Raw genomic sequence first — 18,276 nt, forward strand, 5'->3', positions numbered from 1 at the left:
TCGTCCTCGTGACACTTGCGAGTCCTCTTCTCCTGTTTCTCACTTGACAATATCTCCCTAAATCGTACCCTTACGGACGATAGAGTGAGTGCTCCCATCTGTTGTCTTTGGGTTGAATTCAATGAAAAATGCGGGAAATCTCGGTGGGATAAAAAGCTGACACGCGGTTGCGTGACAGGTCATCCTTAAGGAAATTTCACGCAAACGCGAGATTGTTCTTCGGAAATTTGAGAAAAAAAATTGAATTCCAATACTGGGCGATGCTGTGTAAATTAGCAGAATATTTTTTTTAGGACAGGTTGGAAGTTTATTTTTATATCTTCGTTGCGCGGAGGCAAAAAGTTCAATAAAAATTACGTGGAACTTTCGTAATTCACGAGGGAGAGTAAAAAACCAGTAAAAAGCACCGAACGATCCGTAAATAATACGCAGCTGGTTACGTAAATCTTACGGAGATTTCCGTAGTTTTAACTAGATCCTCCGCAATGTTTATGCGGCTTTTTCTTCTCACTTGTGAATTACGGAACTTTCACGTAATTTTTACTGAACAACTTTGTCTCATAGATTTATGCAAAGTCAAAACTGAAACATGATCAGCCCCGCAATTTGTACTATGGTAAATTTCGTCATTAGCCCAATCAATTTTTTTTTATTACACGACCTGATAATCATTTCATGACAAATTTGATTGGTTTTTGCATTCGGCAATGAAATAAAGACGTAGTCGATGTAGTTCTGGTTTAAATTAATATTTATTGATCATTAATCAGGAGACAGGTATACGTGTATGGTACATAGAGCGCACGACTGTTTACCAATTTTTATAATTTCTACAAAAATCAAATCCATGAACCCCTTCGCAATCCGCACCCCAATAACGAAAGTACATTTCCAAAAAGTGAATTTTTTAGTGTGCGTAGTTCCAGAACAAGAATTATGACACTATATTCCACGAGCAGTTTTATAGTGACTCTTTTCATTTCTGCGGTATACGCTGATGGGATAACGAACTTACGATCAATTACCAGTTTCAAATAAACATATGTTACAATCAGTGGTTTACATTTTTCAATTAGTTTCCGTATCTCTGGCCGTTTCCAATCCTTTTTATTGCAATTATAATTGATCAACGAATGTGTCCATCATCGAATAATGCGAAGAGAACTAGTCAGACTCTAACAGTTAAATAAATACCCTAAACAATTTACAGCTATCGTTAATAAACGATCATATTTATAAATAAACGATTATTATAATTTTGCTTGTGTCATTTCTTCTCCTTCAAATCAAATAATTCGCGTATTTTTTATATTTTTTGTTTCAGTGAAATGTGCCTAGGCAAGAGTGAAAATTGACTATGCAATCTAACAACTTATGCCTCAATTTTTCAAGTGCATTTGTTAGTTAACGTCTACTTCCTATAGAGAGACATCGAGATTGGATCAAGTTGGCTTTTGACAATCAGAATATTAATTCACTTATTTGAACATTCCATAATAAGTATACACAATTTATGGGGAGCACCAAACTCTATTAATTAATTAGAGAGAGTAATTCTTCATGCGGAATGAAAGTAGTCGTGAACGTAAAAATTTCGCGGGGTTGTGTTTTTTATTTTTTTGTTCATTTACTTTTTTTTTTTCTTCTGAGGACAGACTAAGGAGTTAATGCATTTACGCCTGATTTGATCGGCGCCTTCGACCCGGACCACCAGCGTAATTCGCCGCTGCCATTCCCATCAGGTGTTTTGCTGCCTGGGCACCACTGAAGCCGCGGTTCAATCCAAAATCGAGGCCGAATCCACCTCGTTTTTCACTGAAAACAATTGTATTCGATTTTTCGAAGAATTTTCCTCAAAATCAAATGTTAATCGTCAAGAATGACTCGTTTTCGTAGTAAATTCTATGGGAAAAATGTAGAGCAATAATTTCTGGGGAAATTATTAGATGTTAACACTCTTTGTCTTGTTAACAAACCCTTTGAATTTTTTATTAATTTTTTTTACACTTACTTGTCTTGCTGTTGTAGGTATCTGTTCAACTTCGTCAGGACTTCGTACATTTTCTCGGGATCCTCTTCAAGCTGATCGAGATAAAGTGCTCGTTCTCTGAAACCAGAGCAATGCAGTAATTAAAATGTAATTAGCCCTCCGTGGGATTCACTCAATCGAAGAAAAATCATCTTGAATAAATAAGTATTTTTCCTTAACAACTGAATACTTGGCCAGAGTAATTTTTTTTTGTGTGCGAATCTCAAATTTTGAGAGAATTAAAAAATCGGGGGCACTCGTGTGATGAGCCGCTTAACTAGTTTATTTTATTTTTTTGCCCTCAAAGTACATTAGTTTCAATTGAAATTACTTACTGAGGGTACGGCGCTGCCTCCACCGCGGCCAGAATGCCGATGGCTACGAGCGCAGCAAGGATTGTCCACGTCATCGCCAGTCCCTTCTGCATTTTCTGTGTACCTTTGGTGTATGACCTGAAGCATTAGAAAAAGAGGTACTCAAAGCCATTAGTTGCAGTTTCAGTCATGTAACGGAATGAATTCCGTGTTTCACATGAATAATTTTTAGAGCAAATATCCGCCTGTTTATTTTTAACAAAAAGGAAAAATTGCATTTATCATGATTTGCAGGGAAACCTGATATTTAATTAATTCAAACGTCCGGAAAAGCGCGAAAAGTTCGAGTCGTTGTTTTTGAGTTCTCGTCGAAAGCCAGAGGGTCTTTGAAATCGAAGACGCGTTTTTCTTACTTTTCGGCACATGAGGAGTAAATAAAAAAATTGTGGCAGTGGAAAATTATAGAGAAATGCGGGAAATCTTTGGTAGAGTCGAACGCGTCGGTATCTCCTGTCGCACGTTTGTTCCATCTGTCTGAACACGATAATGATATTCGAAAAGTGGAATTCCTCTGACATTCAATGCTCCAGAAGACATTTCTTCATAATTATTTCCCCAAAAGTCTGTGATACCTGTTCGCTTTGTGTAATCCGACCGTTATTTCGCGTCATACGTATTATTTCCTTCTCCCATAATTAATTATAAGAAAAGGAAAACGAGTAAAATCCGGAAAATCAAGAGGGTTACGGTTATTTCGAAACTCCATCGCGAGAACGAAGATAATATAATGTGGATTGTTTCATGAACAGTTTTATCGTTGCACATTGGCGGGCTGAAATGGCCCTATAGGAAGAAACTTGTTATATGAAAGTCTAGTAGTTGCTATAAGAGAGACACGTCCCTGTGGGCAAATGGGTTTACTCTGATAAGAAACGAGTAAGTGACCACACGACTGCCTGGAGGGTATTGTGCATTCGACATAACTCAAAACTTACAACTTTTGTGACTTCGCTTCGCCTCCAATTTTTTAAACAACAAAAAAACACGAAACCGCGGTAAAAAATTTTATGTATCGAGTCTCGTATCGATTTTAATTTTAACGAGTGGGGCCGGGGTCAATAGTCCTGTTTGAGGTATTTTCGTAATATTGTCAGTAGTTATGTCTTAAAATAATGGAGAGTTGCTGGTCTCTGGGGAAATTAAAAAATAATTAAACAGCGCATAATTGAAAAGGACTGGAAAGGATTCCTGAAAGGATTGCTACAGTACTATAGGTCTGGCCATAGATGACAATGTGGCTTAGAGCATCATGTGCCAAACCGCACTTAATAATGATAGATATTGCAGTGGTCACCAATAATTAGGCCGATGGACGTTGTCACAAGGGTACGGGCTCTGCTATTGGTAACTTGTGTCTGTGCTTGTTGAATCTTGGGCTCATTGATTCGAATTCAGTAAGTTATTACATGATATTCGTCCTTGCTGTTGGTATTTCCAGTTGCAAATCCAAAATTCGTTGTGACAGGCCTTGACAATACAAAATTCATGACCCAGTAGCTCGATTCCTGCTCCTGGTCTCATTTTTAGGCGTCAAATTGATTTAGAGAATATTTGTCAGACTCCGATCATTTTTAAATATTAATTTTTTGTTTATGTAATTTCACGCATGAGCTCCATAGTTATATTTTTGCAATGCTATGCACGCACATCTGGAAGTGCTAACCCAGCGTAAAGGGATGAACTCTTGATGCATAATTCACCGGGAAATGTTGTTTTCCGAGAAAGTTGAAGTTGAATCGTCGTGTAAACGGTGGAAAAATGCTAATATCATTTGGGGCGCTAATTGAAATGTATAATATCTCAAAGTCTCGAAGTAAATGCGACTTGATGACGGTAATTAATTCAGTTAATCAAATCACGTAATCAAGAATTTCTTGTTTGAAAATGAAAAAATTATTTGGAAATAGTGTTGAATGTGGTGATAGATTGTGATGGATTTTGGGTTAATCAGTTTCGCTCAGTAGAATCCGAATCTCACGAATTAATCTCGACTCCAATTTCCAGCCATATATTATGTTTCGATGGGGAGAACTGAATAAATTCATTTTGAAACGAATTTAATATTAAAATTTTATATGAAGGCATTTTAATACACTGAACCACCACATTGATTGTATGCTATATTTACAATTCACTCTTTAATTTTATGTTGTAGCAGTAAATATTAGTCATGTAATGATACATGTGCCGCATGGGTGATGATGATGTGAGTGGTCACGGGGCCATATTTAAATTTTTAATTAATTGATGGATTGTAAATTTTCCACTCAGGTTTCCAAAATCGCGGAAAATTATCTCATTAAAGATAAACGACCCCGAAGGGACGGTCTGCATATCATGACCAATGAGCCGGTTGACCGAGTGGAACAACCGACGACTATAAATAAATTTAAAAAAATCATAACTATCCAGTTATTTACAATTGCGAGAAGGACAGAGCGAATGACCGCTCGATTATTTATCACTTTTTGCAGACTGAAATTTATTCTACGTTCGAGATCCACCACATTTTTTCATAACAAAAAACCTTTAGAAAAATTCGAACACCTTTTGCGAACACTTATCAAGCACTAAAAAACGTCCGACGGTAAAAATACTTCTGACCTTTAACAAATGTATTAAAGCATTTGACATTAAAACCCAATATTTATTTTAAATCTCAGTTCCACTGTTTGTACGATTTTTTCCCTCTCCCCCTCGCACAAACGTTTGCAAAAAGGCGATTGAATTTTTCATTCACAGCTGCAAAGAAGAAGTTGCACTCATTTAATGGCACACAGGTAGAAACGCCTGTAAATCTGCTTCTAGAATGAGAAAAAAGGAGATCTGTTGCGCTAAACGTTTACTCGTGTCACTGCATGAATGTCTGAACAGCTGCGGGCGTTTCTACTTCCTTTATTTACGATATAAACTTTCTGCATTTTTTTTTCTATTGGAGAATTAATGCTGGGGAACTAAACGTTGTGCACAACAAAGTGCGAACCTATTGTCCTTTCTAGTTTTATAAATTCATTGTCTCTCATTTTTATTCTTCGCGTTTTGCGATTTCTTTGGGGAAACGGAGGAGACAGGATTATGGAGATAGATAAGACTCAGTTGGACAGAAACAGACTTTGGGGGGAATTGAATATTATTATTGATATAGAGATTCTTTATTTATCCTTTCTCTGTGGCAGGATAGAAAACGGTCATGTCCTCCTTTCATCCCTCCTTTCAAGTATGATTTCATTCTTTCTTTGTCTGAATAGAGAGACATATCTCGAAGCACTTTGAAAAGCGAGAATTGAATGGGTTTAATAATTATCATAGTTGAATTCACCTCGACTGTTTGTCATTTAACATGGTGAGGAATAAATACAGAAAATTGTTGATCAGAAATTATTTATGATGGTCTTTGAAAAAATTAGTGCACCACTTTTTCTCACTCGGGTATATTCGGATTTTTCTAGGGGATAAAGTAGCCTAAAGCTAACAATTATGAATAATTAATGAATGACTAGTAAAACGCAACGCTGAATTTTCAATTCTAATTAATGCAAAAATAACAGGAAGAGGTAAAAGTTTTTTACGTTTTCTCCTTCAAAAAAGATTCCATTGGACAGCAAAAGAGGGGTTTTTCTATAATTCCTCCACCTCCACCTGTCCGTCTCTATTTACTGTTCGTGTCCCATATTCTCAGAATTTCTAAAGACTTTCTAAAAACCAGGGGAGTAATCGGATAAAGGAGAATCCATTTACCATTGATCTTCTTAGTCGAGCTAATCTCGTAATGCATTTATTGCAGGTTACTGAGACGCATATTTTTGTTTCAGAGAGAGTTGATAATAATTTTTAAAAATTTTATCTCCAAGGACGAAGTAAAATTAAGTACAGGGGATTTAACAGTTCCCGGTTGAGATACGATTCACGGTATGATTTTTCACGTTAATGCGGTGGAATCTACGTGAAAAATTTATTTATTCATATAATTATGAAATTCAATTAAATATTTTCGAATAAGGGAGAAGAAGTGAGTGTTTTCATCGTTAATCAATTATAACACGAGTCATATTTTTTCCTGACCATAATTTATAATTAATAATGATTATCATTGACTGGTATTGGTTAAAATATGATCGATTGTTCGCAATGATTGAGTTGTGCTTAAATTTTGAAATATTTTGAATGGAAGTAATGGAGAACATTGAAATGATTGGACGAGACAGAAAAGCCGCACGAATCCAATTATCACTTGCGATTGATTTCAGCTTGATACAATGAAGAGCCCGAAAGTCACTAAAATTTCCAATTATGGATTCACCATCGGACACCTCAAATGACCGGAATTCGCTGGTGATGACCATTAACATTTTTGCGACGAAATTCCAGAGATTTTTTGCGGGTTTGAAAGGGGACTAATTAAGGGATTATTTGACTGAACCCGTTTGAAAAAAATTATAACAATCTCGGTACGGTGACTTGAAAAGCAATTTGTTAATAGACAATTGTTTCCTGACGTTGAGAACATCGTCTGGAGTTTCTAACGAATGTTTTTATTTCTCTGTGTCAATATGATAGACACGAAGTGCGTTTTTATGACACTGAAATATTGATAAAACCGAGCTGGGGCATTAAACCGTAAGACTTGAAATGAAAAAAAAATAGATCTGGAGACAGTTCCAATAAAGCCTCGAGGTTTACTGCTTTTCTAAGGGATTTCTATCCTACGATAATCAATACAGCGATAACATTTCTATATTCATGATTAAACTGATCTCTGTTTCAATGGTTTTCTATATTTTTTACTTACATTTTTTCCACGACATCAGATATACAATTTCAAGAGAATTTATCTCGTCTTATTTTCAGGTTTTTCTAGGGTTTTACATATGAGACAAAGATAGAAATTAAAAAATCTAAAAACTCAACAAAACTAAACTAAACTAAATTCAAATCTTTATTCTCATATTTCCTTTGGTGATTTTGTTATTTTTCTCTCCCCACATTCCATTTTGTGCCACACTCCCCTTCTACTCAATCAAACTTGTAAAATGTGAGAAGATTCAGTGCCAAGAGTGATTATTTCAGCATCAGTCGATGCCGCTTTTGATCCAAAAAATAATCCCCCTGACCCGAAAGCCCCAACTCCATCTACTTCCTCATTCTCATCATTTAATCTGTTCCCTCACCGCTGCAAAAAATCACGTTACAATAAGTAAATCTCCCCAATGAATTTTCGACGTCAATGAATCATCCAATCTTGATAGAATCCAATTACTAAGGACGATTAATCGAAAGAGGAAGCATTGCATCCGGTAGTTAATCAACCAAACCAGCTCTGGAGACTTGGCTCTGCCTCTTTGGAAACTGAATCATCTCGTGGTATGTCAAACTCAATTCCTACTAACTTTCTAAATAGTGTAGGGGTATTTGCAAGTATTTAGAAATAGGACGACGACGATATAGCAATCAGATAATTCGATCACCCACTTCACAGAGATAAATTGGATTTTCACATTAGACTTTTTAACGCTCGATGCGAAATTAGAGTAAGAAATTTTGAAGGTACATTTTTCATTTTTTTAATTAAAAAATAGGTATCAAGGATTTATATTTATATTTTTTTGTTGTTTCAATAACATTTGCCAATTACTGGCATCAATCCAAGTGGATTTACCACGTTAGATAATTTACGATTGAAGAGAATTTCTTCGCTGAATATAAAGGAAAATTACAAGTTCAAACACTTTTACTCTCAACTCTTTACATAACTAACAAGTTTTATCCTTCTTCCTCGCCTGTGAAGAATCGATAGTGCTTCCTAATTAACCGATTCGAACTTTTTTGCTTATATCAGGAGTTGATGGAGAAATATTTCATTTCCGTGAAAAAGATTTTCTCTCCTCTTTTCATCATATTTCTTGGCAATTTATTTCATTCAATGGCAACTGTTTTAAGTCCGTTTCTCATAGATATAAAATTGACAAGTTATGAAGTATTTCCCGAGAATTGATCGCACGGTTGAGCGATCGCTGTAATTAATCAAGATAAGTACACGTGTAGAACTGCAATGAATTATTTTTATTTTGTTATTGAATAAAATTTTGTTTACGACTGCCTGAGCTCATCTCCCACATAATTTAGAATTCTGTTGATGATTCAATTATTTTTTGTGGTATATGTCACAAAATTATTATTCGATTATTGTTTTTCCAATTTGCCAAATAATCTCCCCCCCCCCTGGGGATAGGGCACTCACATAGAGTTTAATAAACAAACGCTATGAAAGAACCCACCGATAAACGACATTTTCGAGACTCGAGAATATAAAATCCCATCATGAAAGCTCGGAATTCCCTCCCACCCAAGTTTACCCATTGATGGAGAATAAAAAGCAGGGAAATTTTGCGATATCATCAGCTGTTTTTACTGCGTTCACTAGAGTGAGAAATCCACTGGAGCCATTTTCTTCCTTCCTTTAGATAAATCGTTTTTTTTTTTTTTTTCATTGGCAATCACTCCACCACGAGAGAAGGAAAAAAATACAATCAGCTCTTTCAACAACGAGGAAAAAAAACTGTGAGAGGAACGAGTGAGGTAGCAAACCAGACATCGATTTAAAAGTAACGTTGGGTTGATCGGATTATCGCGGAGACACTTGGCACCTTGAATTTCTCGAGAATTTCACCAGGAGTCTCAAAGCATGTCACGCGTCAGTGCACTCCAATGTCCCACACTCGCACCTGTTGATCTTATTTTCCTCAAAATGTAAAGATGAAAGAAATACCCGATTTTGTAAAAAAATTACCGCAAGAAAAATAAAATAAAATAAAATCGTTTTTGTGCAATCAGCGACATCTAAATGATGGCCTCCAGCCAAAATTGAGTTGAAACATTGGAGAACCGTCGGGAGTTGACGAGAATAATGACAGTTGAAAATAACTGTTGCTGATGTTCCTCAGCTGTGCAATCACCAACGTTTATTCACTCCCACACAATTAAACTTCCTCAACTTTCCCCCATTTTTCAACCTCAATATTGAAGTAATCCCACCCACGCAAAATAATCAAAACGGTAGCCTCCAAATTCATCTACAAGATTTAACAGCTCTCATTATAATTATCCTACGTAGATGAGTTCTACGTGACAAAATTCATCCACTCCAACTCCCCAATGCCATCAGTGTTTTCCGCCACAATAGTGTACGGTTATTTCTTCATTTCGTTTGACGATGTATAACAGGTATACAATCAGTGGAAAATCCTATTCCCGTGGAAGTTCTCCCCCGTGTCTTGTCGAGAGGCTCCCAACTGTTTTATGCACCCCTCGACACGGTACTATTTTGTTGCCTCCCAGCATTGCCTCCAGGAACGTAAATCGACTTGGACTGTACCAAGGTAACTGCCGCTGCTCCTATCTCCTATCTCTGGGTCTCAGTGTGAAGATATATATAATTGCCGGTGGGTTTGGGGTACACGTCTAGTTTCACTCAACCTCCACATTCTCAATAGTCCTATGACATGTCATAGAACCATTCAAAGGACCTCCGAGGGTCAATTGTTTCTCGAGGCGTGAGGAGGACGCGAGGGAGGGAAAAATATTGTTCGCAAAGAGATGTTGAGAAAATCGACTATTTGTTGAATAATTAAATTAATAAGGGGGAACATTATGCTATGATAAAATAAATATTCAATTAAAATTATCCTTTTTTTTATTAATTTATTTGTTTAAAAATCCGGTGAATTTCGGAGTCTTCGAGAGAGTTTCTGGTGTCAGGTTGGGATTATAATAAATTATTGATTGTTTAAAAAAATTATTAAACACTTTGCCTGCTTTGATCTGATCTGATGTAATCGCTGAATCAAAAGGTTGGCCGATAGTCGACCAGTGTCCGAGATCGAAGGGGAAAGCTCTGGGGTCACAAGCGAAGAGCTTATTTCATTTTGTATATGTTTACATTATGTATTCCGCACCGATTCTCTTACAAGGAGCGGAAAAATCGTGAAAAATTACGTGTCAGTTCCGCATTCCGCCAGTCAAAACAATATGCGATAAAAATTACGGAACCGTTACGCACTTTTTCGGTGAATTTCCAGGAAAAAGTCCAAAACGTTCCGGAGAAAAGATGAAACGTTCAGTAAAAAATGTGTTACTCTTCCGTTATTTTTACTGAATGCGGTTTTGCCTGGCAAATTACGGAACAGATGCGCAATTTTTGAAGAATTTTTCCCTTCGTGTAGTCTGGGGTAAGTGGAGGATGAAGCGCTATGGTCAGACATACGTGGGAATCCGGCATCTGAGTCGGAACGCGGAATTTACCCCTAATCACTACCGAATAATTCATTATCCCATTTCGTTACACGAACGAGAGTATCAGAACCAATGGGATTGGCGTATTGGGTGGGCGATTAACTGGAAGAAATTTTATGTTGGCTATTGCACATTGAATCACTCAAAAAATACCAATTTTACGTTGAGACTTAACGAATCTCCTTTAGAAAATGTAAATCATTGTTTTAGTCCAATTAGTAATTGGATATCGTTGCGCTGTGGTCGCAACTTATGAGAATAATTATCGCATATCGCAATAAAAAATTGAATGCAGTTTAATTTAAGTTACTGTGTTTCAGTTGAGTATCCACGTTTCATTAATTATCGTAGCTTGAAACTTTTTGAGTTTTTTCTGTGTTAATTCAGCGGATGAGAAAGTGCGAGCCATTTTTATCGCGGCAACTCATTTTTTCTCTCCTCCGTCTTGAGAATAAATTATGAATTTGAGTAACACGCTTGAGAATTGCTTATTTTTAATGTAGTTTGGGAATTGTGAGTGCGGGGCTTTGGGAATTGCGACGAAATTTCTCAAAGTCTTGGAGGGAGTGACGAGACATTCCTAGCTTTTTTCTTATTCCCCGTCATTTAATTGAATTTATGCTAATTTCGCTGAAGAATTGTGCTCGTCCATTTGTATATGAAAATTATATTCGATTTCTGTGGGAAAGGGGAGAGCTATAGCAGATACCTATTAATACACTAGTTTGATTGTCGCCTCGATCAGTTTGCCTTGTCATAATAGTTGTTAATGGAAAGCCTGGATCGTTGTAAGAGCCATTCTTTTGTAGCGAAGAAAAACTACACAAAGAAACTGTTGAATCACAGGAAAAAATAATGAAAATATCACAAGAATGGTAAATAGTTTCGAAGTGCATTGACATGTCAGACGAATATTGTTATCCATTGGTTGTGGAAAAAAGCTTATTCCTTCATTATGAGAAAGAGCTTTTATTTTCCTTGGTACATCAATAGAAAAGATAGAATTCCACCCACAAAAATATTTTAATGGAAGAGAGACGTTTTTTGCGCGGAACGTCTGCCTTATGTCACGATGATGTCATGAGAGTCTAAAAAATCTGGGATTTTATTTTGTAAACATTACTATAACTGCTCAATCAAGATCGGAAGTGGAAAATCTTGATATTTCTCTAACGAGGCGCTTCAGATGTGTGTATAGCGTGTCAATCACTTGATAATGCCGATTCATATCCCAAATACAGTCACCATTTCTCCTCTGTATGATGTTCCCTCACCCCAAAATGAGTTTCTAATAGTAGACTTCGACGGGAACGATAATAATTGAAGCACCAGCTCAAGTCCATGCAAGTTACGCATCTCGGATTATCATTCAGGTTTGAAGGTACCAATTAGACATAAGTTTGATTGACAAAGTGAGTGAGGGAGTCAGTGAGTGAGTCAAATAGATTCTGATCATAGCCCTAATAAGTCGTGGAATGAATCCCCGTTAATTGACGTCTCCAAACATGTTATAAAAAAATTAAAAAAAAAATCGCAACTGAATTGTCGCCTGACAGAGCCCCCGAAGGCTCACCTGAACTAAACCCCCCTTTTTCCTTCATCAAAAAATTGAGCCTTAATTTTCCTTCGATAATTTACCAGCGAGGTAACTCCTCGCGTGTCTCCATAAATAAAAAATTACACTCTAGCGTTCGATGTGAAAATTTAGTTGCATTAGAAAAAAAAAATAGGGGGAACTCAAGTTAAAAAGCTGTCGTATTGGTACCGGAAGTAGTGATAAACCGCCATTTTGAATCCCCGGTGCAGCGGATGCCACATGTGTTCATATTGCTATGAAATCGTATTAATTAAGTAGCTATAGCGATTACCTTCCGATAATTAATTAATTCAATTACTCTGCGTAATCGTGAGGCCCGTCGACGACAGACGTCAGCGTTCTGATGGGGAATTTTCCTACCGCAGGTCATTTAAAATCCCTAAACCACTGGTAATCCCCGTCTGGTGAGGATGTGCTACCCTAAGGCCCTGATGACCTTCGCGGGGCCCTTTCGGCATTTTATTGAGGAAAAATTTTGTCTTAAAGAGAAATTCCATCGAAAATTCAGGACATATTTCCTAGAAAATTTTCTCGCGGAAAAAAATATTTCCCTTCAAGGGTATGTTAAGAATTCAAACAAGGGGATGGAAGACTGAGAAGGCATGGAAATCATTAGCTCCGTCGTTTGATGTATCAAACTATGTCGAGAAAAAGTGGTAAAAAATTTCTAGAAATTGCGGAAGTTGGGGAACAAAGCAGAAGCTGAAGAAATTCACGAGTGGAATTTTACTGACTCTTCTCATCCAGGTCTCAAAGGAAGATATTAACTCCTCTGAAATATTGGTTCAATCTCGCCACGAAAATACCGGCAAAAGGTTACGTGAATCAATGGTAACATGAAAGTGACCGCCGAAATAACATTAATTTCATAAAGATTTTATGGTGGAATAAATGCGATACTTTCCTGAGGAGATAAACCCTGAAAATATCCAATGTGGAAGTGTGGAGGCTGAATTTATTACCACATAGTGCTGCACAACAACATTTTTTGCTGCTGAAGCAAAAAAAGGGCCCAGTGGACTCCCAGAGTTGCCCAGCTGTCCCAGACATTAGAATTTAACCCCAAGTCTTGGATGAAATTCAAGAATCCAATTTTAATTAAGAATTTAAAAATAGATTTCAATTAGTTTTACGTAATTAGGCAACAGTAGATGCAATTTAATGTATGTGCTGTTGCCCTCCTCAAATACTGTTCGAGTTTTTTTATCAACATTCCAATTTTCTGAGGTGATTTTCATGGTTGGATAATATGAAGTAATTTCCACATTTTCACTTATCTTGTGAAGTGAGTACTTCTACCACTAACATTAAGTTACTTCGAGGTACAGTAAAACGGAGTTATTCCTCATCCCAAAGCTCTTTCAATCCAAGAAGAATAGTACCTCGAAGTTCTATTGCCCCAGGAAATCAAATAACGTTTTCTCATGTATTACATTTTATTCCATTCCTAACATTCTATTTCTGAGTAAAAATAAAATAAAATTTACTTGCAACAATGTGAATTTCTCCAGAGAACTTGGTGACTTTTTGATTTGAACAATTGATGTTTATCTGAAGTGAATTGATCTATCGAAAAATAATTGCGAAATAATTTATTGAAATTATTTCAAGGAGTTTATAGGATTTATTTGAAGAGAAAGACATGTTACTTTTTTTTTTCTTTCCAAAAAATGTAGGAGGCAAGCTCACCCCATGGAAAACCAATATCTCAGTGAAATATTTATCTATAAAAATATTCTTGAGGAGGTTCAGGTGGGAAATATGAATTTTTATAGAGTTTCTTAGTGAGCGGACTATATAAAATATCCCCCCAGAGAATTATGAAATCGTTTTCCAATAGAAATTATGCTCGCAGCTTATCAGCCACTTGTGACTCAATGTCAGGGTGAAATTGTCCAACGCAATATGTTTTATTGGTATTTTTATTTATTTTTTGAAGGTGAATGTCTAGAATAAATTAAACAGAAAAAAAATAATTTACTTCGAATTTTCTAAACTTTCTCACTCAAATATTATCTTCGTTGGGAAAAGTACCTGCATTTTTCAGGGCTTTCTCCAGATTCCATCGTTCATTGATTTATTTATCTGTATATTTTTTAGATTTATTTTTTTATTTTTATTTGTCCCTGTATTGATCTCCGATACAACTCCTCAGAAATATCGAAAGCTGTCAAGTTTCCAAACCTTTCGCTAAACTTCGGGAGGCGAAGGAGTTTGGAATAATACCGTTACGACAACAACTTGTTGTCACTCCAACATGTTGAACATTTTAGTTCTGTACGTGCCTTGACAACTTTGTCCACGAAATCGCAAGGGTCTTCCTACGCCACTCACAGAGATAAGAAATCTCATAATTATCTCTGTCGTCCACCTGCCAGAGTTCCACGTGAGAGGAATTTCATAGAAAATTCGCGAATTTCATTTTCATTGTCTACTTACATTTTCCATTTTATTTATTATCAGATGAAATATCAAATATTGATTATTTATGCATCATTCATTTATTTGAGGATCGATTTGCAATTGATTCGCAATAAATTGAAAATTAATTGAAGACGCAAAGCAACAACAACATTTATTTTTTTCATAACCGAACAATTGTAATTTTTTTCGAACAGATCTTAGAATTTTTCCAGAAAATGTCGCGTCGCGTATGTTAAATGAGCTACCACATCACAACATCGAGAATAATTACCAAAATTTTCCAATAAAAAATTCACTTAATAAAAATTAATTTACCCGGACCAATCCTCCCATCGAAAAATTGACCCATTCGAGTTCTACGGTTTAAAAAAATTGAAACCCACTACCGCGGGAAACGAGCGGGAATAATTGAAATATTTGATGACTTACCGATAAATCACAACGACTGTTGGGAAATTAATCTCGAGTGATTGAACCAGACGATACTCGTGGCAAGGACGATACCAAAGTGATGCTAGAAACGTATCCGCAGATGCTTTTATATAAAAGCCCGCGACTTGGCGGCGCGTAGGTACGACCTCCTCTCTCCAACCCCTCAAATCCTCCCTCAACTAGCCAACGTCGTCCAATCACCAGTCGACCTATGCTCCCACACGTCGTCGCCCCTCACCCATCGTGTTTATTCGAAAGCACCGCCGCTGGCATTCACGTAAATCCGCACTTTTTACCCCTCAAATATTCTTCAACTCAACTCAACTCTCCTTAAATACAACTGCGCGCCACAGGTGCTCGTTCCATTTTCCCTTACTCATCATTTTCACCCCGCGAATTCTCCTTTCCATTGAAGCCTCCCCGTATGTTCACTTAAACGATCCATTGAAAAAATTCAACATTCATTTTTTTTCCTCATTCACCGCGCAAGTTCCTCTTAAAGTGGGAGCAATTTGGAAATCGCACCAATTGGGGGGATGTTTTTGTGAATTTTTCATTTCTCACAATATTTTTGCATTGTATTGCCCCCACTCGGAAATAAAATTGTCAGAAAAATTCATTGCCAGTATCGTAAAAGAAACGTGATTTACATTCTCAGAAAAATTACCATGAAATATCAGACATTTAAACTTTCATCTCCATAAAAAGTACTGCGCATTCGACGAAAAATTGTGGTACTGCGTTATAAAATCTCGAGGCTCCAGGACTAGTCTTCCTAAGGTGGGAGTCACTGGTCACGAGGCTGATCCCTAAATATTTCCATGATTTGTTTCTGGATACAATAATCACTTCGTTGCATTGTCATTAAGTTAAACCCCTGAAAACAATTTATTTAAAAATTGATTTCCATTTTTTTTCTGGAGAAAAAAAACAATGAGACGGTGGATAGTTTTACCCCCAATTTATTCTAATCGATATATAATTCTCAAATGAATTATACTCTATTTTTCAAGCAAAACCACCGTTTCACTTTAGCCAGAACGTACCCTGAATTTACCGAAATTTCTATCACTATCGAATTTCTTCCTTATGTGCTCTCCATTTACCAGAAAAGTGAAGCGAAAAAACCGAGAGGAGATGAGGTTTTCCACCTTCCAGTTTGTATTCGAATAAGGCGGAACTCCACTAAAGAAAAAAAAAGTCAACCGGCACTATTATTCTTCAATTACAAGTCCCTTCGATCCTCTTCTCACGTACCAAAAGTTCCATTTATTCATTGGATAAGAGTTGCAAATAATTTTCCGGCAGTGATCGAACGGATAATACCTCGGAGCTCAAACTTATCACTTGTTGTTGGTTAGAAATAATGTTGCTAACTTTCTTCTTACTTCTTACTTTTGACATTTTTTTTCTTCTCCTCTTCCACAACTTGAGCATTGCAGTATTGTACGGTCCACACAATACGAGAAAAATTGTTATTGCGAAAGTATTATTCGTCAGGGATTTTTCGTTCGCGACGACCTACTGTTTATTTTGTTATACACTTCCGTTTATTATCAATTGATTTTTCAATTAATTGAATGCTCTTGTGTTCTATTCGCAATTAATTTATTCAATCACGTAAATTCATCGAATGGATTGTTCATTTTCCAGATGTCAAAGGATAGAATTTTGTAGGAGATATTCGAGCGGAAAATTTTTTATTGCAATTTTCATTCTATTTTGACATCAATTACCATTGAAAAAACCTATTATTTATAGATTTTTATTTTTTTCATTTATACAGTACTTTATTTGATTAATTGAAAGGATCTCGTTGGGGCTTTCAAATGCCGTCCTCTGCATTTTATAGCTCACGAAGTTATTTTTTACAGTACTTCTTTTTTCCGTCCACCACTGGCTCTTTTTCTCGTTTTTGATTTTTCATATTTTTCTTGAGACTGCGACTGCGTTGGTCCCGTTGTCGCCATGCAAATTACGTTAACGGCCATTTTAATAATAATCCCACGATAGTAGAGGGTAATGGGGAAAACCATAAGCATAATGTACCGAAATGGAACAAATAGTTAGTATTAACGTCGAATGTCTTTTAGTTAATCCATTCACTGTACTTTAAATGGAATCTCGTATTTTATCAGCCTTTCTAAGTGATTTTTTTTTCATCCATTAAGAAAGTTTCCGTGGAAACATAGAGAAAACACCAGTTTTTAGCTCACAAAAAGTGATTTTCGATTTCATCCCAGAGACATTTGTGCCTTTACACAAATGATTTTTTGTATTTTTCTTATGCGCCTGAATCAGAAAATTTCGTTGGGTTTCTCTTCTGACTTGTTTACAAACTACAGAGAGAACAATATTCAGTAAAAATTTCAGGGCATCCGAGAAAAATTGCACGACAGCTCCGCAAAATTTTTTTTAATCACATTTTGCTCTGGAATTACGAAAAAAAAACGTCATTTTTATTTACTATTTATCTCCGTCAACAAGAGGTTCTTCAGAATAATTCTGATTCTAGTTCTTTCCCCACCACCTCCCTGACACTGAAACTATGGAACAGAAATTCCTCATCCCTACGCTTTCCCCTAAATTTCTCCCATGATGCATGTCCACTCCCTAATAATTAATATTTATTGTTCTCTCAATCTTGTTCGAATTTATCGCCATCCGAAAGTGATAACATATGATAATTGCTATCAACATTTTTTTATTGTGAAATAATATTTAGTTTAATCAGATAATGTGGTTAGACAAGTGATATTTATTAGAAGAGCTCTTCAACAAATTCCCTTTTAACAACGATGTCCCAATTTATTTTTAAATGGGCACCGGAGGTTGTCAAAGACTCGGCATTTCATGACCTAATTATTCGTGCTAATTCGTCGCTCATCGGAATATACAGTTTGCCCCGCTACACGGGCAATATTCATCGATTTCCAGTGGGCGAACTTATCGCCCATGAGGGGTGCAACATGTTCCTCACCACTAGTCGTGGCCGTAACTAATCTCTCAACAACCTCCGTATCTTCAGGACTCGTCATAAGTCAATCAAAAACGCGAGAAGGTAGCGAACACCGTCGTATTAACGCGAGTAATCCCGACTGTCTACGGTAAACAATTTATTAAGAATGTTC

At 36.5% G+C, this 18,276-nt stretch overlaps 1 protein-coding gene across 1 annotated transcript; it reads right to left on the reverse strand.

Annotated features, from left to right (window-relative positions):
- Window positions 1–1,547: 1,547 nt before the first annotated feature.
- Window positions 1,548–15,286, reverse strand: LOC135164993 (diuretic hormone class 2). Its single transcript, XM_064125836.1, has 4 exons — window positions 15,143–15,286; window positions 2,365–2,481; window positions 2,012–2,107; window positions 1,548–1,815 (listed from the first exon to the last, which is right to left on the reverse strand). Exons 2-4 carry the CDS (start codon window positions 2,454–2,456, stop codon window positions 1,674–1,676), a joined length of 330 nt encoding a protein of 109 aa, XP_063981906.1. The 5' UTR covers window positions 2,457–2,481; window positions 15,143–15,286; the 3' UTR covers window positions 1,548–1,673.
- Window positions 15,287–18,276: the final 2,990 nt, after the last annotated feature.

The sequence above is a fragment of the Diachasmimorpha longicaudata genome, chromosome 8 (assembly GCF_034640455.1).
Source record: "Diachasmimorpha longicaudata isolate KC_UGA_2023 chromosome 8, iyDiaLong2, whole genome shotgun sequence".
NCBI lineage: Eukaryota > Metazoa > Arthropoda > Insecta > Hymenoptera > Braconidae > Diachasmimorpha > Diachasmimorpha longicaudata.